The sequence below is a fragment of the Carcharodon carcharias genome, chromosome 23 (genome assembly GCF_017639515.1).
Source record: "Carcharodon carcharias isolate sCarCar2 chromosome 23, sCarCar2.pri, whole genome shotgun sequence".
NCBI classification, from domain to species: Eukaryota; Metazoa; Chordata; class Chondrichthyes; order Lamniformes; family Lamnidae; genus Carcharodon; species Carcharodon carcharias.
Genome location: NC_054489.1, coordinates 9,922,350 through 9,945,839, shown reverse-complemented (window position 1 = coordinate 9,945,839; position 23,490 = coordinate 9,922,350). Strand labels below are relative to the sequence as shown.

Here is a 23,490-nt window from a genome sequence, read left to right as displayed (position 1 = left end):
GTGTGCAGGTAAATTACACACAGCAGTAAATGATGCCCACTGGGCTATGAGGTACTCACTACACTGTTCCATGTATTATCAGGTGAGCTTTTCAACACTAATTTAGGTCTATATTTTTCTCTGTATAAGAGATAAACTACAGGAGGAGACAGCATCTAATTTGGCAAATCTGACCAACAGTGATTTCCTTCTGGTGCTAACTTGTGTCTTGTATAAAAGTTGAAATGTACAAAAAAGATGGATGATGCTATCTAAGCATTTGTTGAGGAGCATGAAGCCTTCGATAAATGGCAAACATTTTATAAAATCACACCGCTTTGTACAGGGAGAATAGAAAAGGATAATTGAATTCTGAACTCCCCAAGGTTGTCACAAGTTATGCTCTTATTTACTGCAGTGTCAATATCTATTAATTTAATTTATAGCTTTAAAAAAATACTAGACCTCATCAACTTCTTCATATTGAGAATTTTCCAGCTGTCAGCTCATCTGGATGTGTGACCTGACTTTGGTCTGGTTGGGTGTGTGGTAAGAGTCAGCTAGTGACATGAGTTGGATAATAACTTCACAGTTAATGTAAGAAACCAGAACGGCAAGTGTTAATTAGGCTAAAAGCAAACTTTGTTGGAGGTTTGCTTATGTTTTGCGTTGTCATTGAGCACACTGTGTCAGTGTGAAAGTTCAACATAATGTGGGCTACGGTCATAACATTTTGGAACAGTTAATTAATACTTTATAATGTCAGAACAGCTGATTCTGTCTAAGGAGGTAGCCTGCAGGGCAAATGTGAACGTGTAGCAATGTCCTTGGAAAACGCTGGGATCTGTGGACATGCAGGTTGGATGGCTCACACAGTTCAATAGCTATCAGAAAGGGAAGAAAGAGCCAGCAAAAAGATGGTTGCCAGTTAGCAGTGCTGACTGCAAGGGCATCAACAGTTTCGTCTTCAGACAAGTTTAATGAAATTAATGGGAAGGCTGAGAAATGAAAGGGAATTTTGACAGAGCTGGATGTGATGATAGAATGCTTAGAGGAGACACAAGTCCTCCACAGAAGAAAGAGGACTGTCATTGGCATAGCCCCTGGAACAGAGATAATCCCAGTGTCCTGTTCGCAAGATGGCTGCACTGTGGAATTATACTGCAGACTGCGGTGCTCTCTTTGTGCTGTACAACAACAAACAGTACTTATATAGCACCTTTAATGCAGTGAAATGCCTTGGGATGTTTTATAGGAGTGTAATCAGACATAATTCGATACTGAGCCATGCAGGGAGATTTTGAAACCAGTGACCAAGTGCTTGGTCAAAGTGATATATTTCAAGGAGTGTTTTATAGGAGGAGAGATAGAGAGAGAGATGGCGAGGTGAAGAAGTTTAGGGAGGGAATTCCAGAGCTTAGGGCCCGGCCAGACAAGACTGCCAATGATGGAGCGAAGGAAATTGGGGATGACAGAAGGAAGGTCAGAGTTCTCGGAGGGTTGTAGGGCTGCAAAAGGTTACATGCTGCACTGCTTTGTTGACAATTGAAGTCTGTCATAATTAAAGTCTAGGGTCAGGATTTTCCAGCCCCTGGTGCTAACTTGTGTCTTGTACAAAATTTGAAATGTACAAAAAAGATGGGCGATGCTATCTAAGCATTTGTTGAGGAGCAAGAAGCCTTTGATAAATGACAAACATTTTATAAAATCACACCGCTTTGTGGCAGGACCGGACGATCCCATTGGCGGGCGGACTGGAAAATCCTCGCCTAAATTGATTTTTAGCAGTACACCTATGTGTGTAATTGTTACTGATTCGACAGGGCTGAAACTAAATTATATTTAGAGACATGAGCAACAGTGAGACCCACGTTGGGGTGCCCTGCATTGTGGTGAAATTACTGCATGAGGAGATCTTTTTGAAAGTGGGCTTTGTAATTTTTAAAAAATTATTCAATTTTGGGATGTCAGCATTGCTGGCAAGATCAGCATTTATAGCCCATCTCTAATTGCCCTTGAGAAGGTGGTGGTGAGCTGCCTTCTTGAACCGCTGCAGCCCATGTGGTGTAGGTACACCCACAGTGCCGTTAGGGAGGGAGTTCCAGGATTTTGACCCAGTGACAGTGAAGGAACGATGATATATTTCCAAGTCAGGATGGCTTGTGACTTGGAGTGGAACTTGCAGGTGGTGGTGTTCCCATGTATCTGCTGCCCTTGTCCTTCTAGATGGTAGTGGTCATGGGTTTGGAAGGTGCTGTCAAAGGAGCCTTGGTGAGTTGTTGCTGCATCTTGTAGATGGTACACACACTGCTGCCACTGTGCACCAGTGATGGAGGCAGTGAATATTTAAGGTCGTGGATGGGATGTCGATCATGCAGGCTGCTTTGCCCTGGGTGGTGTCGAGCTTCTTGAGTGTTGTTGGAGCTGATGTGTTGTTGGAGCTGCACTCAATCAGGCAAGTGAAGAGTGTTCCATCATACTCCTAACATGTGCCTTGAAGATGGTGGGAAGCCTTTTGGGAGTCTGCAGAATTTCCAGCCTTTCCTTCTCTTGTAGCCACAGTATTTGGTCAGTGGATTTTGCAGTTTGATGGTGGGGGATTCAGCAATGGTAATGCTATTGCATGTTAAGTGTAAATGGTAAGGTTCTCGCTTGTTGGAGATGGTCATTGCCTAGCACATTTGTGGCACGAATGTTATTTGCCAGCTATCAGCCCAAGCCTGAATGTTGCCTAGGTTTTGCTGTATGTGGGCATGGACTACTTCAGTGTCTGAGGAGTTGCGAACTGTTCTGAAAACTGTTCCTGGATCCATTTGGACTGAGCTTTGCACACTCCAGGTTTGAGAAGCATGATACAAGCACCACAGTCATTGTCATTTTCAGATTCACATTGGGATGAAACCAGTCAAAGCATTTGAAGCAATTTTTAGTTTGGTTGATAACCTGTCAATCAGCACCAAAAACCTCTCTCAGCAAAAGAGAAAAGTTATGCCTGCTAATAATTATTTTTTTCCCCCCTCCAATGGTGCAGAAAATGAAGATCTGGAGTGCAGGGGTATAATTGGCTGGTTGATGTGTCACTGATGTCGGAGGTAGTACTATCTGTTTTTATTGGCTGATTCCTTAATTTGCTGCTTCCTCATTGACTCTTTAATTCCTCCAATAGTGCTGTACGACAGGGAGCCAGGTGGAAATATAGAAAGAAGCAGCCCATCATGCTGTGGGTTAGCTTACTGCCACCAAATCCTTCTTGTTTACAGTCAGTTTTTTGCGATCAATGTTTTTCATTCAGTTGAAAAACTATTAGATTTGGAATGCAGTCAAGCAATATGCTTTTCAAAATGAAGTTCCTCCCACCTACAAAATGGTCAGCTGGAAAAAGTGCAATGCGAAGGTAGGGGTAGGAAGGTAAGCTTTAGAAAAAAATAAAATATACAGAAATGGTTCTGTCAAATGCGAGACTCTAGCTGGAAGGCAAGACTTGCATTTATCATATCTATCAGACATGTGAAAGCATTTCACATACTTTGAGGTATAGTTGACTGATGTACAAAATGCAGTGTTTATCTTGCACACATAAGCTACAAGATGAGCGCTCAGTTAATCAGTTTTATTTTGTTGTTGTTTGAGAGAGGAACTTTGGGACAGCTGCCTACTCTTCAATAATCCAATAGATATGCTAAACCCACCCGAAAATTATAGAATAGACATGCAGAGCCTCAATTCATCTGAAGGGCAGCACCTCTAAACGTGCAGCATTCCCTCAATGCTGCCCAGGGCAGTGTCAACATGTGTTGCTGACCTGATCTTAACCACCACATTCACAAAGTACAGTTCCTCATCAATAGCTTCATGAAATACTGTAGTCAACATTTTGAGTGATTTAGGACTGGGAGCTGCCATGCATTATGAATGGCTGCTAGTAACAGGACAATTGGCAAAAGCTAGGCAATATGTATTAGACAACCAATATCCTGGAAATGTCTATCTATAGGATCCCTAAATGATAAAGCATGTGATATTTAACTTTTAGAGGTTTGACTTGATAATTGTTTCCACTCCTTCCCTCATGAAAACATTTCTGCTGTTAGGATTTGGTTCATTGGATCATCCAACCTCCAGTACCTTATCCAATTTGGAATTCTTTTCATATATTACACTGTGTTTACAGTGCAGAAGTAAGCCTTTCAGCCCCACTGGCCCCTGCCTTTATTTATGCTCCACACAAGCCTCCTCCTGTTTTCCTCCTTCTATCCTATCAGTTCCTTTCCTCCTTGGGTGCTTATCTAACTTCAACTTAAATGCACTTATTTGCCTCAACTATTTCTTGCAATAGCGAGTTCCACATTCTCATCACTCTCTGGGTAAAGACCTTTCTCCTGAGCTCTCCATTGCATTTATTAGTGGTCATCTTATATTTATGGCCCCTAGATTTGGTTTCACCTACAAGTGGAAGCATCTTCTGTACCTCTACCCTATCAAACCCTTTCACAATCTTAAAGACCTCAAGCCATTTCTCGATCTTTTTTCTAGAGATAAGAGCCCCAGTATATTCAATCTCTCCTGATAGGTATAACCTCTCAGATATAGTGCTCCAGTAAATCTTTCTTTTTTTCACCTACTCCAATAATCTGAATCCTTTTTCATAACATGGAGACCAGAACTGCCTGCAGTACTCAAACCAAGATCCTGTACAAAATTAACACCAATCTTCTGCTCATGTCAATCCAGACATTGAACTGCTGGTGTCTGGCAAACCTCTTGACTATACAATCATAAATCGACCCCCCACTATGTCCCCATCCAATGTTGGCACAGACCTGCTTTCAAAACAGGCTTCAACATGCTGTGAGGTGGAGCAAGGAGCCCGGGAAAACTTCCCTCTGCCTAGCCCAAGGAGCATTGCAGTCTACCCTCACTGCTGCACTGCCTGACAATAGCTTGGGGATTGAATTTTGGACATTCTGTATGGGTCAGTTTTACTTTTAAAGCGACAGGTTTTATACTGAACGTAATAGCCACAGTTAAAGTCCATAAGTTGTCTGCTGTAACTAGCACAGATGGCAAAGAACGTGCTAAAATACTGAAAAAATTCTTAAGCCCTGCTCTGGGTGCGAGCCACTTATTAAACATGGCATAAAGAGATTTGACGCTGTGTTTCCAGATGGATTATTACTGCTGAAAATTTATCCTTGTTTTACATTGTTTTCCTAGCTAGAGGTTATACAGCAGTAATTACTGCTGGAATATTTTGAAACTTGGTTTATTTGTACAGGCCATCTTCTGTCTAGTGGTGCCTACCTTGATCCCTCCTCTATAATATAGACATGGAGAAGATGTTTCCACCTGTAGGGGAGACCAAAACTAGGGGCCATGAAAATAAGGTAGTCACTAATAAACCCAGTAAGGAATTAAGGAGAAACTTCTTTACCCAGAGAGTGGTTAGAATGTTGAACTCACTACCACAAGGAATAGTTGAGGGAAATACCCTAGATGTATTTAAGGGGAAACTGGAAAAGTTCATGAGGGAGAAAGGAACAAAAGAGTATGGTGAAGAGATGAAGAGGATTGGAAGGAGGGTAGTGTGGACCCTATACACCACCAGAGCTGGTAGGCCAAATAGCCTTTTTCTGTGCTATGCTTTATGCAATTCTATGTAATGTGTAACTGGAGCCTTCTGAATCCTTCAGGACACATTAAACACAATGCTCTTTACAAGGCTAGAGTTGGTAAACCAATCATCTAAACAGGGTCTTTACATCATCAGCAAAATGTTCCAAGAGCATCAATAGGGCTCCGATTATCAGCAAATTGCAGGAGTTGCCACCTGCAATTTTCCTTCTGTTGAAATTGCTGCGTTAGAGGATCGCTAGTGGCTCATGGGTAAATACAACATTTGATGTCGTTCTGTACCACAGAAACTAGGGAATTGCAGGGTCAAAATGCAAAAAGTTGAGATGTTGGATTTGATCTCAGCAACCATGGAAAATGAAAGTTCCCCCTAGTATATGTTGTTTTGTGGCAGCTGCTAGGAAGTCCATTCATACAGATGTTGGGTCCAGGGAGGATTGTGCTCACTGGGAATGAACCGTTCATGATTGAACATCGTACGGCCCCCACACTCCAACTGGACAGATGAAGAATTGATGGGTACTTGAGGACAGCTCACACTCATGGACATGTACACCAGCAAGGAGTCTGTGCCTTAGTAAGGAAAGGAAGAAAATGGGAAAAAGAAAGGACCCTGATAGTAACTCAAATAATAAGTAGTTTCTGAGAACTGTTTTAGGAGTGAGTCGTAAAATGGGAATGCCCTAAAAATCCAATTCTAAGATCCTCAAGACTGCAAAATCCATCAGTTGGATATGTTGCATGATGCAGCTACTCTATTTCAGATTCCATGCTCTGAACCTTTTTGTAATTATTGGTTAACTATCATTGTCATTTCATGTATGTTGAAGAAAAAATTGTCAGCATTGCTTTTCTTTGGTTAGGTGACACCATCTTTCAGGAGTCAAAATGGGGCCTCTCTGGGGCTGTGTCAATATTTGCAAATGACATAGAAAAGTTTTGGAACCAATATCATTGACATTAGCCCCTAAAGAAGTAAGACATGGATTTCTGTAGCACCTGTTATGACCAGAGGGCATCAGCCAATTAAGTAATTTTGAAGTGTTGTGATGTCGGACATGGTAGCTGTTCTGCACACAATCTGGCCCCACAAAAAGGCAGGTGACAATGACTAGATAATCTGTATAAGTGATATTTGTGGAGAAATAAGCATTGACCAGGACAACTGCCCTTCTGTTCTTTGGAATATTCCTAATCTTTTACTTCAGAGGGCAGACATGACCTTGTTTTAATGTCTCATTTGAAAGACAGTACCTCCAACAGTGCAGCATTCCCTGAGTACTGCTGAGTGCAGCACTGGGAGTGTCAGCCTAGAACTTGTTTTAACCCACTTGTGGAACATGTTTCTGTGGTTAAACCTATGATATCGAAGAGACAATTAATTTAGGGATTAAATGTCGGATCTGAAAATTTTTTTTCTATCTCATAATCAAAGCCAGGGTCAGAATGTTTTGTTTTTATCTGCATTGGCATCATTTTGACATCAGCTGCTTCCACTGAGATCACATTCCAATCAATTAGCCCATTGCCATATCCAGTTTTTGGATTTGGCAAACTTTATTCATACATAGACTTAAAAAAAAATTATTTCTTGTTTTATCACAGCTTTCTGCTTCTCGTTTTGATGTTTTTTGATGTCCTGCACGCTGAGCTTGACCCTTCACCTAGGGCCCTGAAAGAAACTTCATTCATTTGTGTTCTACAGGGTCAAAATCCTGGAACTCCCTTCCTAACAGCACTATAGATGTACCTACACCACATGGACTGCAGTGGTTCAAGAAGGCAGCTCACCACCACCTTCTCAAGGGCAACTAGAAATGGGCAATTAATGCTGGTCCAGCCAGCGAAGCCCACATCCTGTGAATGAATTAAAAAAATTCTGGTAGCTTCAGCCTTTAACTGTCACTTTCTTAGCCAATAGGAACTATAAACATTAAATACTGATTCCCTTTACCTGTGAAGTGCCTTGGATTTTTCAAATGTTTCTGGCATTGTATAACTTCAGTTTTTTTTGGACAAATCTGTACATTACAGCCCAGTTACGCAGGACCTCCTCTAATCCGGTATAGCAGCTGTACTCTGCATTAAAATCCATACTATCCTGACAATAAAAAGCTGTCAAGCTGCTTTCTGAATTTAACTGCTTTCAAAACTGCTTAAAAGCAATTTTTAAAAGTAGGTCTAAAGCTCTGTTTGTGAATCAGCGCAGTGGCTTCTAGCTATGCTGAGCCAAACAGGCCATTTGCCTTCATTTCAATGATACAGCAGCATTTGTATTCACTGGAATGGTATATCGGCCAGGGCATCAGGGATAGGAATAGCACCTCATCTTCCGACTAGGCACTTTACAGCCTTCTGGACTGAATATTGAGTTCAACAATTTTAGATCATGAACTCTCTCCTCCATCCCCACCCCCTTTCCGTTTCTTCCCCCTCCTTTTTGTTTTTTTCCAATAATTTATATAGATTTTTCTTTTCCCACCTATTTCCATTATTTTTAAATGTATTTCCACCCATTGTTTTATCTCTACCTTTTAACCTTTTTAGTATTCCTTCACCCCACCCCACCCCACTAGGGCTATCTGTACCTTGTTTGTGACATCTTTTGGTTATCTCCACCTATCACTGGCTTCTTGTCCCAACAATCCCCCACTTAAACCAGCTTATATTTCACCCCCTTCCTATTTTTACTTAGTTTTGTTGAAGGGTCATGAGGACTCGAAACATCAACTGTGCTCTTCTCCACCGATGCTGCCAGACCTGCTGAGTTTTCCCAGGTATTTCTGTTTCTATTTTTGTTAGGGATAACTCCCCTGCTCACCTTCAGAATGGTGCCACAGAATATTCCATGCCCACCTGAGAAGGCAGATTGGTTTAATGTCTCATCCAAAGGACAGCACCTCCAACAGTGCAGCACTCCTTCAGTCCTGCGCCGGAGTGTCAGCCTAGATATTTGTGCTTAAGTCCTGAAGCGAAACTTGAACACACAACCTTCTGAGCCACAGTTGACATACAGAAGTTGGAAAGCAGTGTGAGTGTTGACAAACTACAGCTTTAAAGGTCTGAAGATTGTCGATGGAAGGGGATGTCAAGAGAAGTAAGGAATGGCATGAGAAAGAATGAGAGAGGAAGAGATGCATTTTGGTTTCAACACAGATTCAAGGAGAAAAAAAAGCTCAGTGAAAGGTGCAGGGAAAGAAGAAGAACATTCACAGGGCAAAATATGAAATAAATAATAATGAAATGTAGCAATGGTGCAAAAGTTTGGAAGGTGATTATTTACCAACAATGCAGTGTGATGATCCAAATCATATAAATACCTTTCATTCAAACTGTCAATGCCAGTGTTTATGCTCCATAAGAGGCTTCTCCAAATCAACTTCATTTCACTCTATCTACATATCTGCCTCTTCCTTTCTCATTCCTACTTATCCTCCTTCAGCTTTGCAAGTTCCACATTCTTGCCACTTTCTGGATAAAGATGTTTCTTTGAATTCCTTATAGTTGTAGCCCCTGATTTGCCAGTGCTGCATTCTGAAAGCATTGTGTTTCTCCCATGCAATGCTAGCCCTGAGGAGTATGACAAACCTCACTGTTTTCCTTCTCAGGAAGTTTACTGAAAATCTAGGAACTAAATTGTGATGTAGGATAGTGCAGTGCAATGCTGTCCAGATGGGATAGCACTAAAGTGAAACACCTGTACACTATGATCATAACGTTGTAGAATGATGTAGCACTTACGGAGGCACAGAACGTCCATTGTGCCTTTGCCAGCTCTTTGAAAGAACTACCCAGGTAGTCCCAGTCTCCTCACTGCCATCCACCATACTCTTTCCCCAAAGGCCATTTCAAATATTTATCCCATTTCCTTTTGATAGTTATGATTGAATCTACTCCTGTCACCCTTTCAGCAATACATTCTTATCACTAGAAGTTTGTGCTTTGATAATTGAGTTTTATCTGTGTCTGGGGGCAACATTGCAAGATAAATGAGGCAATACAAATGCCTCCCGAGGTATGGCGATCCACCTCATGAGGTGGTGTACTAATGGATGTCTGGAGGCATAAACGATTTCTTCTTGGTGCTGTGGATTTCTCTTTCCACTTTTCAGGTCATAAGCCAGAGAAGCTCTCGGCTAAGTTGCATTGCTCTCATGTTTGGGACTTTCCCGAGGCATTGAAGAAGATTTGCAGTCAGTTACTTGGTGATAGATGCATTTTCCGATTACTTATTTGAATGGTTCCCTCGGTAATGCTAACTTCCATCCTGTGGGATAAATGGATTTTCCTTTGGAACACCTGTGGCTCCACCATTACATTAGATTTATGACTTCTGATCTTACTTAGGAACAAATTGAATAGCACCCTTAGTTTGAAGTTTTTGCTGTTTATTTGTCATATGTGCCAAGTCCACCAAGTGAGAAAGGTATAGGTAAGTGCAGCATCATCAGAGTTTTTATAGGATTGTTTACATTATTGATCATAGAATAGATGACAGAAAAATCAATAGGGAACCACTTTTAGATGATCAGAGTCTGGCTATCTTTCAGATTTATTTTGAAGGATCAAGTAAAAATTGATGAAGGAAAGCAAAGGTTTTAAAGGGCAATAAAACTTAAATTATAATTGTGCGTAAGATGATGGTTCACATACATCACAGACAGCTCAGAACGTGATCATTTTTTCATTTGAACAAACCAGATTACTGAGCAATAAAATAGAAATATTTCAAATTATGTCACAGGGTCGGTGGACTTAGACTGTTTCAAGCTGTTGAGGGACCAAGGACAAAGAGACATAGATCGATGATGAAATGGAAGAATTTTTGAACAGGGTATAGGAGAAACTTCTTTGTACAGAGTGTGAGGCTCTGAAATTCCCTTTCAGGGCTAGTGGTTGAAATTATAATTGATATTCACAATGGATGGGTGGATCCCAAACCAAGAATTGGATATGTAAAATGTGATTGTTAACTCTTAACAAAATGGTTTGGCTAAATTTTGGAAAAATGGACCGATCTTCTGCTTACTAACTCAACCCCAACCTCATGAAGCCATGATCTGAGACTCCCAAATGAATGGAAGCCATGTCTTAGATATCTTCCTCTAATAATCTGAAATGGAAAGACACCTGTACTGTGATTCCTCATCCAAAACACGGATCTATTTCTGCTGCCCCCCCCACCCTCCGCCCCCCGCCAATGAGCAATTTAGCAATGCAAATTGTTGGCAGTCAACTAAAGCTATTCATCAGATAGATCTGTTGGCCCCTAGCAACAGTCAGTGTCGACATGTGTTTCCTGTGGCTGTGTTAATTGAGATTGTGTTGCGAAACTGGAAGCTCGAGTGGGAAAAACTTGTTTTTTGGTAAGCAAAAGATTGTATTCCTGTTTAGCAGCTCGTTTAGACAACATGGTCCAGTTGCTAGCCTGGCTGAGCGAGTTCCAAAAAAAAACAACTCAATCTGGAATCCTTCGGGTAATTAATTTTCAGTGTGGCGTTCAGTGTCCAGCAGCTGTGCTCAAGAGTTTGTATATTTCCAATATTAATTTAGTCGCACCTCATTTGAATGGTGAATCCTGGTTGGATGTGCGATTTGCTTGACAGTCAAGCATTGAGGTCATTCAGCCAATGGGGTGTCTCCCAAAACAGGTGCACCAACCTCACATCTGATATTCTGCTTGGCCTTCCCGTTGTACAATGCTTTGTGCCAATGTGCCAGCAGGTCAGTGAAACCAGTGCAGTATAGTACAAGAACCTATTTAATAATAAGAAGATTTACTTAAATCTATGGCTTGGCACACAGATATGAGTACAGTAGTGTAGTGTTACTGGATTAGTAATCCAGTGAATATAAATTCAAATCCGAGTTTGAGAATTTGAATTCAGTTTAAGAAATGGCTATGAAGTTGTTGATTTATTGTAAAATCCCAAGAGGTTCACTCATGCCCTTTTGGGAAGGAAACCTGCTGTCCTTATATGTGACTCCAGTCACACACCATGGGTGGACTCATAACTGCTCTCTGAAACAGCCTGGCTAGTCATTCAGTTGTATGAAACTGCTACATGTGATTCAAGAAGTAGGTTCACCACTAACCAACTTCAGGGCAACTAAAGATGGACAATAATTGCTGACAATGATAGTGATGCCCACATTCTGCAAATGAATTGTAAAAATAAAAAAAATGATTTCTTAGTTCGGCTCTCACTCTCTCCTCCTGAAGTATTGATTCAAGGTGGATATATTCCCAAGAGCACCTGCATGTCTTATTCCACATCCAGGTGACCAGACTTAGTAGGCAAGGTCTTGCAGGCTTGTCACTGTAAAAGGCTTCATAGCTGAGCCAATTTCTTGCCAGACACCCACACAAGTGAACTTTACAACAAAGGTCATTGAATAGTGATTAACAACAGAAACCCTGCTAGATTTTTCCATTCTTTAACCTTAGTGTAATTGAGGCCAACTGTGGGACCTTGATCAGTGCCCTGACTGAAATCAATTAACTTAGCACTGACAGGGGACTGAACCTGACATCTTTCCTCTACACTGCACAGTTCACTTACCTGATGAGCCATCATGGAGCCTCTTTGACATAAGGTGCTGCACCATTAAACCTTTTAATACGCAATTACTTTGTGAGTTGTTACTGGGTATCTCCCTATCAGTGGGCATCCATAGTTTTATTTATAGCCCTCCAACTGCCAGTCAAATTTCTAATCCAAAATAGATGGCAGGATAAAAAAAACACACTTTTGCACAAATGGTTCCCATGAGGATTTTTAAACCTAAAATACTTGTTAATACCTCTCTTAAAAAAACTGACATGGTAAGTTTTGCATATTTGTTGCATAGTATTTACAGCACAGAAACAGGCCCTTCAGCCCAAGTGCTATGTTATAGCAGTGTTTGTTTTCCATATGAGCCTCTTCCTACCTTTATCTCACCTTATCGACAAACCTTTCTAACCCTTTCTCCCTTGTGTTTACCTAGCTTCTTCTTAAATCCATCTATGTTATTCACCTGAATACTCCATAGTCTAACCACCCTCTGAGTAAAAATGGCACATTGGATAATTATAAAAACAATGATAACTGTCAGTAAACTTTGTTGCCGCAAAATGCAGTGTGTGATTAGCCATTCAGATTATGGATGGTCCATAATTTTATCTGGAGGCTGTTCTCTAACCGTCTGCTGGATATCTCTGAGTTCAGACACTAATTCACGTGGCATAATGTCTAGCCTAATTTCCACCTCCTCCAAGCAATGTCCTCTGCAAGGCCGGATGGGCAAAATTGCCTGTGTGCTGATGCAGCAATGTCATCACATCTAATGAGACAGGGCCTGGTGACTGCAAGTCGACTGCAATAGATAGAAAGCTACTGCAGTGAAGACGAGCTTGGCAGAGACAAACATTTAATGGACAGGTTCCAGTTCAACAGGTATAAAAGGAACATGATGCTCCGCACCAAGGCAGAGACAGAATTAACTTAGTTTGAGTAGATCCGGTGTGCAGAGCTAAATGATGGGAAAAAAGCAGATGGGCTGAATGGCCCTTTATTATGTTCCCATGTTCCTCTTAGTGAGATGGGCGGTAAAGGATATTACCACAGTTGAACTGTACAGAGTTTGGATGATGATTCAGTCATAAAAATTGACTTTATTCGTAGGGGAAAATGGCACATTGAAAAACAATGATATGTGAGCTCTTCGATTAGTCAGTAAATGGTGTTATGCTGAACTGTACAGATGTGAATTATTCCAGATTCTCCCCTGGGTGCAGCACGGGCTGTTCTCTAACCATGTGGTAGTTATTGCCTGAAGTAGCCTGAATGCCAGAGAAGGGGAAGGGAATCAGCCAAAGTTCCGACTCCTCAACACCATCTGCCGATTCATGGCGAGTGCGTAGGAATAAATACATAGAAGCTACAATACAGAAACAGCCCCTGGTGGTTTTTCTAATCACCTAATTCTTATGATTCTAATCACATTTTCCCATCCTGTTCCCATATTTTTTAAAGCTCGTTTCCGTCATTCACCTTTCTAGTCTAATCCTGAACGTTGACGTAGTTTCTGCCTTGACCACTGACCCACAGTCTCAGACAATTCTCTGTGTTAAAGGTGTTTAAACACACGGGTTTTAGGGAAGGATAGAATCAGGTTCTGATGCGAAGTCCCGGAGTTTCGGACGGGATACTGTCATACGCTGGACATCAAATTAATAATAGCTTATCTGCCTAATGGGGCAGAATTTAATGCCCTCTCCGGAGACACGTTTGGAGGCAGGGTGGCATTTAATCAGCTGGGAGGATGACAGGTGGTGACCCCACTTCATTCCCACCTCTGCCTCGATTAAGTTTAGGGCAGGAAGATTCACAGGTGGCCTTCCTGTCCCGAATCAAACTAATGGCAATTAATGGCTGCTTAAAGTCCTCAACCTGCTGCCGCTGGGAAGTCTGAAAAGTAAACACTGTTGAGCTTGCTTGCAGCCTCCCAGCGGGGTTCCTGATTTTCAGGCACTCAGCGCCCGATCAAGGGGTGTGGCATCCGCAAGTTGGTGGGGGGGGGGGGGGGGGGGGGGGGGGGGTGGCGGTTTGGTGGTGGTGGGGTTGGCGGGGGGGGGGGGTTGGGGGTTCTGCTGAGAGCCCCATCCTGTCCTCGCTCACCTGTGGCCTGGGTCCCTCGCTGATCCTGGGCCTCTGGTGGGTGCATAACTGGCAGCTACCACTGCTCTCGGGGATACCCTGCTGTTGGTCACTTAATACACTGGGCCTTCCATATAGGAGGTGATGCAGCTCCCCACCTGGTGGGTGAGACCCCTTCCTCCTGGATTAAATTCCATCCTTATTGTGGAGGAAGCAAATTCATTGGTAACTTTCAAAGGGGAATTGGATTTAATTGGAAAAAATTCGCAGGGCGAGGAGAATGCAGGGGGAAGTGAGACTAATTGGTAGCCAGCACAGGGACAAAGGGCTGAATGACCTCCTTCGGTCCTGTATGATTCTGTTTTTTTTCTCTGATCCTGCTACACCAAGAACCCAGAGTCTGTGAAAAATCAATTAAAAACATTCAATTGCATTTCTGCTGGTATCTAAAGGGAGAGTTTCATTCAAACAGCTCCTTATTGTATCTTTCAGAAGTATGTTAAAATGCATCTCAAACAATGAATTATTTTGAACTGTTGCAGTGTTATACCAATCGAAGCCCCAAATCCCATTGCTTTTCCAACTTCAGTAAAAGATAATTGAGAGTTGGACTATGAAGAATCAAAGTTCCATTTCATTTAAAATGATATTGCTCAGTAATAGAGTTTTGCAGAGGGAGGGGGTGGGGAAAGTTACAGATTTTTATTTACAAGAGATTAAAAACAGATAATGTTGAGCTAAATGATCCTTTTAAAGTGCTCTGCTAGATCATGCAAAACCTTTTCATTGCCTCTTTGACAGCGGCTGGAAATAATTCTTTTACTACAAGCTGTTTTCCCTCCATTACTTTGTCCAAAATCTCAGCACTCGTTTAACACTTCAGCCTTCTCCCATACACAGCCTCTGTTTATTGTATTTGTGCAATTCAGTTCCAAACAGATCAGTATCTGCTCTCTGAGCACACAAAGCATTTTGTTGTTTTTTTTTAAATTTCAGCTAATGGAATCTGTCACAGCATATTCTGGTTGTAAAACAAAGCAGTGTCTCACAGATCTGCCTCAGTATCTCAGGCGGTTTTATGCTTTAAGTAGAACGTGGTATCTGTGCCAGCCCTGAACTATTGTTCATGGTATTAAACAAGGCAGGTTGTGTAAGGAGATAAGGGGATTTTCTTTGTGTTTCTAAACACTCTTGCTATTGGGATGACTGTCTCAGACAAATCCAGTCTTCCTGTTCTTTTATAGCATCTTATGGCAAGGCCATTCAGCACATCATGCCTATGCTCACTCTTTGAAAGAGAGGGCTTTCAACCTTAGGTTATTGCCATGACTATAGTAAGCACAAAAACACATCGTTAAGGCAAAAGGCAACACACTGGGTAAGAAATATGGGCAGAAACTGCATTATTCCAGAAAGTTAGGTGGAGAAGGATAGAACTGGAGCCAATCTTTGCACATTTTTATATGCATTTATTTCCCAAAGATGCACATTATAAACATGCACCTCCTAAACTAACAATCACAGTGTCAGTCTGTTCCTATTTACCAGAAAACCCATCATGTTTATTGTTGCTGTGTACATTTTTTACAAAGCTGGTAAGAACCAGATTCCGGAATGTTCAGATATCTACACAGCCTGGAAGCCCGGGATCAGTTTAACATTAACAGTTTGGTTGCTGGGGCTGAAAGTGTCTGGGTAGAAAGCCCTGTGTCTGCAGCTCACTGCAGACAGTTCACTCTTTGACAATGGCATAAGGTTTTTCCACCTCAATCTTGCCACACTGTGCGATGACCACATCTTTCAGTGGTTTATCTCTGCTGTTTGTCTTTGAAGCCTCAACTTTTTTTTGCAACATCAAATCCTTCGATGACTTTTCCAAACACAACGTGTTTGCCATCGAGCCAGCTGGTTTTGGCGGTAGTGATAAAGAATTGGGATCCATTGGTGTCTTTGCCGGCATCAGCCATACTGACCCACCCTGGGCCATAGTGCTTCAGCTTGAAGTTTTCATCAGGGAAACGGTCACCATAGATGCTCTTCCCACCAGTACCATCTCCACGGGTAAAGTCCCCTCCCTGGATCATAAACTCTTTGATGACTCGGTGGAATTTGCTATTTTTGTAGCCAAATCCTTTCTCCCCTGTTGCTAAAGCAACAAAGTTTTCAACTGTCTTCGGAACAGTCTTCCCAAAAAGACCAAATACTATGCGGCCTGCATCCTCATCGCCAATCTTAGTATCAAAATATACCTTGACGGTCACTTTCGGCCCCGTTTTCTTCTCTGTCTGTGAGGCCCCGGGGAGTAGGAGGAAGCTGAGGGCAACGGTCAGCAGCGTGGCGGCGAGGAGCAGCTTCATCTTATAGGGACACAAGTGAGTCACCAGTTAATACCCACCACCTGCATACAATTAAATGCAATTAATATACAATTGACTGTTTTCAGGCTGGCGGGAAAGGGAGGAATATTAATTAGAACAACTCCTAGGAAGTGACATAGCCAGCACCCAACATTCAGGAACAATTTATTAATTCTCCTGCTTGTTAGACCTGCTATAATCCTCTGCCCCTGCAGTAATTAGTCATCCTACAGTGTGCCAAGCCACCATGCAATCCTTTATATGCACCTGACATTCTGAATTGAAGTAACGAGTGATATATTTGTCAGTTAAATAATGGCAGCGAAGGAATCCCCCAATTGCATGGAGAAATGCTGACAACAGATTATGTCTCATGCGCAGAGATATTGCCAAAGATGCTTCACTGTGATGAGGGTTCAGGTTTCAGGGAAATGAATTAAAAGTGACCAAGCTGGGGAGTAATGAATTGTAGGTCATTAAAGTACACAGTACTGGGCATTTTTCTGATTGCTTCTCTGGTGAGAAGTTCCTCCAACTGCCTACCAGATATCATAGGCAATGCACTTGTGGTTAAAGATTCCCATTAGTGACACAAACTTAGAAAATCCACCCTTTCAGGTAGCAATCACTCTTTTAAAGGTACAGGGACCCTTTTTAAATGGTTCCCTTATTGTCGGGAACTAAGCACAATAGAACACGTAGTGGTACTTATGGTTCTCTGTAGGGCAAGTTCACTGAACCCACAGCCCCAGCAGAGGGCTCAGCTTGGAGATGGACTACAACATTGAGCCTCCGAACCTCTGACTCTTCGAGCACAGTTCTCTGCTGTGAGTACGGAACCAGTTAACATCCTGAGTTAAAAGGCAAAGCTGCAAATTATAAAACTAAAATGCAGGAAGTATACATCAGCTCACTGAATACTCTGAGCATGGTTCTGGTATCTATTTTATAAGAAGAGTATAGAGGCACAGGAGAAGGTGCAAAAACAAAGGTTTATAAGGATGACAGTAGGACTATGAAGTTATAATTATCAGAAAAGACTGAGCATGCTGTGGCTTTTTTCTCTAGAGGTGAGAAGGTTGAGGGGTATGCTGAGAGAGGCCTATAAAATTGGGAATGGTAGACAGAAAGAAAATATTCCCACTTGTGAGGGCCTCCAGAGCTATGGGTTTTAATAATAAGGAAATCACTAATAAATCCAATAAGGAAAATCTTCCTTACCCAGAGAGTGGTGAGAATGGAATTGTTGAGGTGAATAACACTGTTGTATTTAAGGGGAAACGAGGTAGGTGCATGAGGGAGAAAATAATATAAAGTTACGGTGATAAGGTTAGATAAAGGGGAGTAGAAGGAATGTCTTGTGGAGTATAAAGACTGGCATGGACCAGTTGGGCCAAATGGCCTTTATCTGCGCTGCAGATTTGATGTAATATTATGTATAATTGGAGCTCACTACATTCCTCTGGACTAAGATAAATTAATCATGAGGCTATTTAACAACATTTTTGCCAGCAAACAAAATGGGCTCACCTATTCCGATCTCTGTAACTTCCTTTAGCCCAGTAACTCTCAAAGATCTCTAAGCTCCTCCAGTCCTGACTTCTTGCACGTCCTGAGGGTACCTACTTCTCCGTGGGCAGCCAGGCCTTCAGCTGTCTAGGTTCTATGATATGGAGTCTCCTTCCTAAACACATCCCCTCTCTCTCCTCCTTTAAGACACTCCCTGAAGACGTGGTCCTTTGACTAAGCTTTCAGTCACCTGTTCTAATATCTCTTTATGTGGCTTGATGTCAAATTTTATCTGACAATTCTCCTGCGAAGCACCTCGGGTCTGCATTAAAGGCCTTATATAACTGCAGATTGCTGTCATTGTGTGTAGTGGACAGTGAACTTGATTCCTGTAAACCCATACATTGAAAACCTGGAATCCTTTATTTATTGCCAAACCCAGGTGAGGAGCTATACCCCTAGCACCGAATATTCGGAAGGTAGAAAAGTGAGGCAAGAACTTGAGGGAAATTAATGTTGTGAAACCATGTTTTATATAAAAAAATGATTTTTGGATTTGCTAGCTGGAAAACTCTAATTGATTTTTTTAAAGACTAAAGCCACATTCCAGTGACTTGGGATCACAAAGATGGCTGCACGTTTGCATCACTGTACCTTCTGTATTCCAAAACCATTGAAATGGAGACAACCTGTTTGAATAGCCACACAAGGAAGAACAGCATTGAAAAAGGATAATTGGGGGCTGTCTCCTATCCCATTAACAAAGCATCCAGACAATCACCTGGGAAGTCCAACTGGAGGAGACAATTCATTAGACATAATCACTTGGATAGTGGCACCCTGGCTGAGTGAGGAATTCCCAGCCATGATCTAATCAAGTTACAATTGGAATACACTAGCCATAACCTTATTTGGATCACAGGGCAGTTGGACTGAGAAGATCATGTGATAAGCTAACCCTTTGTGTGTTTTAACACCTGCTTACTCTGCAGAAATAGATAAGCAATGGAGCTACTGAAGAAACAAGATCCTGAGTGGATTCCTTTACTCTCTCTCTCTTTCTGTCCATCCAAATTGCAAGTTTTTGACCTGTCTAATGATTTTGATTATACAAGTACAACAGACAGAGATTTAAAAAATAACTAAACCCAAGCTCTTGTCTCTAGAAGAAAGATAAATTGTCCGTCTTCAACTTTAAACATCCTAAACACCAAAAGGAGCAGGATCACCAAGTGAAAGCAGCAGGACCGCCAAATTCAGTATGAAGCCAGCCAGGTCACCAACCTTCAAGAGTCTTATACCCCTTTAATCTTACTGGACTCTAACTTACTTAATCTCTCTCCCCGCTCTGTAATGTGTGTGTGCATGTATGTGTGCGTGTATGTGTGCGTGTATGTGTGCGTGTATGTGTGCGTGTATGTGTGTGTGTATGTGTGTATGTGTGTGTGTGTGTATGTGTGTGTGTGTGAGAAAAAGCATTTTTTATTTAATTAGAGATTTTATTTACTTTTATTGTATTTTTATTTACTTAGACTGGGTTAGGTACAGTAAAAATTATCTTTATTTCTTTTTAAAGACTTAAGAAATCCTGTCTGATCCTGTCTTTTATAGTCACAGCAAATACAATCTCAGTGAATTGGCAAATATATAATTTTTAAACAAAACTCCTGTTCTGGTCAAACAAAGAGAGGGAAAATAGGGAAGCCATTTGACCCCCCCCCCCCCCCTCAGCTGATTGTAACACTGAGAACAATGGTCAGGTAGTGCCTTAGACTTTGTAGACTGCAGGAGATAGAAGTTTTACAGTTTTGATATTTTTGATCAGTAAGTTTAGGAGAAACTTCTCAAAGTGTTTCTAAGTCAATTCATTACTTTTGAAGTGTGATCACTGTTGCAATGTTGGAAATACAGTAGCTAATTTGTGCATAGCAAGCTCCCACAAACAGCAATGTGATAATGACCAGACAATCTGTTTTTGACTGTAGGTTGAGGCCTAATCTTGGCCAGGCTACTAGTGTGAACTCCTTTGCTCTTTTTCAAAATACACAGAGATAAAATCTAAGAATACACTAATAGCCAAGACTGGATGTTACAAAGAAAACAAAAAGACAAAACTAAAGACTCTGTATTTGAATGCGGGTCGCATTCATAACTAAGTCAATGAATTGATAGTGCACATTGAAGTAAATAAATATGAATTGATAGCCATTATGGCGACATGGCTGCAGGATAACAAGGATTAGGTCCTGAATATTGAGGGATATATTATATTCAAGAAGAATAGGAAGCAAGGTTAAGGTGGAGGGGTAGCACTGTTAATCAAGGATGGCATTGGTGCAATAGTTAGAGATGCCCTTGGTTCAGGAGTTAAGGGTATAGAACCGATTTGGGTGGACATGAGGATTAGTAAGGGAAAGAAGTCACTAGTGGGAATGGTCTACAGGCCCCCTAACGGTAACCACAATGTAAGACAAGTATACAAAAGTAAATATTGGGTGCTTATGATAAAGGGACAGCAATAATCATGGGTGATTTTAATCTACACATAAACTGGAAAAGTCAGATTGGCAGTCGTAGTCTGGATGAAGAGCTCATAGAATGCTTTCAAGAGAGTTTTTTAGAGCAGCACACACTGGAACCAACCAGAGAGCAGGTTGGATTAGACTTGAATATTCTGAAAAAAGAGACATCTCGAAGTTTTTCATTTTGCACTCATCAGGACACTTTGTAAGAATACCAATATGAGGGGAAAACCAACAATTTAATAATAGAGTGTTGATTGGTTGGCAAGTGGACTATGATTGGTAGAAGTGTGCCATGGAGAATGTACCAGTGATGGTGACTGATAGTTAACTGTCAAGCATTGTTTGAAATTTAAACCAGGCAGCTAGATCCTGATTGGTCAAGGCATTGATCTGAGGAATGAGTCAGCAGTTGGCTGTCACTTATTTTATTTAGCTGAAACAGGTGCAATGTGTGTACATGTTCTTTCTGTCTGAAAAGAACAGGGCCCCGTGTATTAATATATGTAGCTTCCAGTACAGACAGAAAGAACATTTACATAGATTGCGCCTGTTTCAACAGTGGGTTCTTACATTCAGTTTTACGTTCTGCAATGGGACTTGAGCCCATAACTTCTGACACAGAGGCAAGAATGCTACCACTAAACTCTGACTAGCACTTGTAACCTCATGGATGTTGAATTTAACACAAAGATATGTATGAATGAGCAGGTGATTATAGGATGAATCTTTGCATTTTGATACCATTATTGATTAAAGGTTGATGGGGTTGAGACTGGGGAGAGGCTATGCCGCGCAAGAAGGATCGATCTGGGGGTCATGCATATGTCTGTTAAAATATAGCAATAATTACAAGCACATAATGGCACCAGATCATGGCATGCCTGGCAGTCTTTACCCTTCCCCCCACTCCCGCAGGAATGAACCCCAATACCAATTCACATTTAAAGTTCTGCAGCTTTGAAAGGAACATGCGCTTCTAAAGTTATCTCAAAATGGACAAATTCAGACAAATCTGCTGACCAAGGACTTACAGCTTTTGGGGGCAACACTTCTCCCATAACAGATAAAAGTTCCAGTGTCTAATGGAAAAGCTAGGTGCCCATCATTAAATAGACAAGAAAAAGCTGCAGCCTACTGTTGAACAGGACATTGAAATGTATTATTCAAGTCAAACAATTCATTTTGAATGAAGACGGGGGCGAACGCTGCAGAGATTGGATATCTAACATATAAATATTGTGTTCTGGAAATTTGCAGTTGCTGATCCTGCATCTGAAAGAAGAAGCAAGATTAATGCTTAGGGTTTAATCTTTCATCCCAGCTGTTAGAGGGACTGGCAAAGAGGTTGCCCTATTTTTTCCATTTCAAATGCACACCAGCCTCTGTAAAGAATAAACCTTGGATGAGGTAGAAAAGCTTATTGTATTATTCTTTAGACTATAGCACACCGTAGTAGAGGAAGGGCATTTTGTTCTACTATGTGGTGCAGACTTTTCCTCAAAACTCTTTTTTAAATTTAATTTAATTTAATTTTAATTTATTTTAAAATTTATATATTTTTTAAAAATTCTAATTGCATTAGATGCAGTTGAGAGAAGGTTAACTTGACTGATTCCTGGGGTGGTGGGTTATCTTATGAGGAGAGGTTGGACAGGGTGGGCCTGTGTCCATTGGAGTTTAGAAGAATGACAGATGATCTTACTGAAACATATAAGATTCTGGGGACTTGGCAGAGTGGATGCTGGGAGGATGTTTCCCCTTGAAATAAGAACTAGGGGACACAGTTTAAAAATTAAGATGAAGATAAGGAGAAACGTTTCTCTTAGAGGGTCATGAGCCTTTGGAACTCTCTTCCCCGGAGAGCAGTAGAGGCAGGATCATTTAAAGCAGAGGTAGGCATAATCATGACCAACAGGGGAGTCACAGGGTATCTGGGATAGGCCAAAAAGTGGCGTTGAGGCCACAATCCAATCAACTGTCTAGTGGAGGAAGGGGCTGAATGGCCTACCCCTGCTCTTAATTCATACGTTCGTATGATCACGGCTACACTACAATTTTCATACGGAGACCGAAGTCCCTTAGAACTCACATCTGCATCTTTAATCTCTGCCAAGTATGGATTATCATGTCCAGGTGTTTGAATATAATGGTGCAGGACAAAGCCATTCGGCCCATTGTACCTGTGCCAGCTCTTTCAGAGAACCACCCAGTTAGTCTCTTGACTCATTCCCCATAGTCCTGCTCCCTTTCCCTTTTCAGCTATCTCTCTGCTTATCTTTTGAATGTTACTATTGAATTTTCTTCCACCACCCTTTCAGGCAGTGCCTTCCAGATCACAGCAATTTCCTGGGTAAAACAAATTTGCCACCCAATTCCGTTACTAATTAGCTTAATTCTGTGCGCGCTGGTTACCTCGCCCCTCCTGTCAATAGAAACTATCTACTCTATCTGATAAAATAGGGGGTAACTGAAGCACAGGCCCGAGCGTGGCTGTTGACCTAATGCTGTGTCACTGTCACATCTTAGTGTGACCTTTTTGGTTCTGAGCCAACTAAGTACAGATTTCTAGAACCTTATGTTTAAAGATTAGATTTCCAGTTTTGCAATAAATATAAATTAAACAATAAAAATTTTAAATTTAACTAGTACAAAGGCCTTTCTTTCTTGTTCCTGTTCCCCTCCTCTGGCACATGAAAAGTTCTCCTGATGCCAGGATCTCTCTAACAGCTTTCTTAATGAGTGTTCTTCATGTGTAAGTTTGGACCATAATTGTTGGTGGATTATTTGGACATGAGAAGAATTACAGGCAAGCCTAGTGTTTTATTTTATCTGATGTCCATGCTTAAG

At 41.4% G+C, this 23,490-nt stretch overlaps 2 protein-coding genes across 2 annotated transcripts in view; one reads left to right on the top strand and one right to left on the bottom strand.

The window, feature by feature from the left end:
* Nucleotides 1–23,490, top strand: part of LOC121269078 (plexin domain-containing protein 1-like) — a 268,532-nt gene that overhangs the window by 16,526 nt on the left and 228,516 nt on the right. The window lies entirely within an intron of this gene.
* On the bottom strand, nucleotides 16,058–16,609 carry LOC121269080 (peptidyl-prolyl cis-trans isomerase B-like). Its single transcript, XM_041173525.1, has one exon. The coding sequence runs from the start codon at nucleotides 16,607–16,609 to the stop codon at nucleotides 16,088–16,090; it is 522 nt and encodes a 173-aa protein (XP_041029459.1). The 3' UTR covers nucleotides 16,058–16,087.

Coding starts and splice junctions, on each gene's coding strand:
- LOC121269080 (XM_041173525.1), bottom strand. CDS start 16,609: ATGAAGCTGCTCCTCGCCGCCACGCTGCTGACCGTTGCCCTCAGCTTC.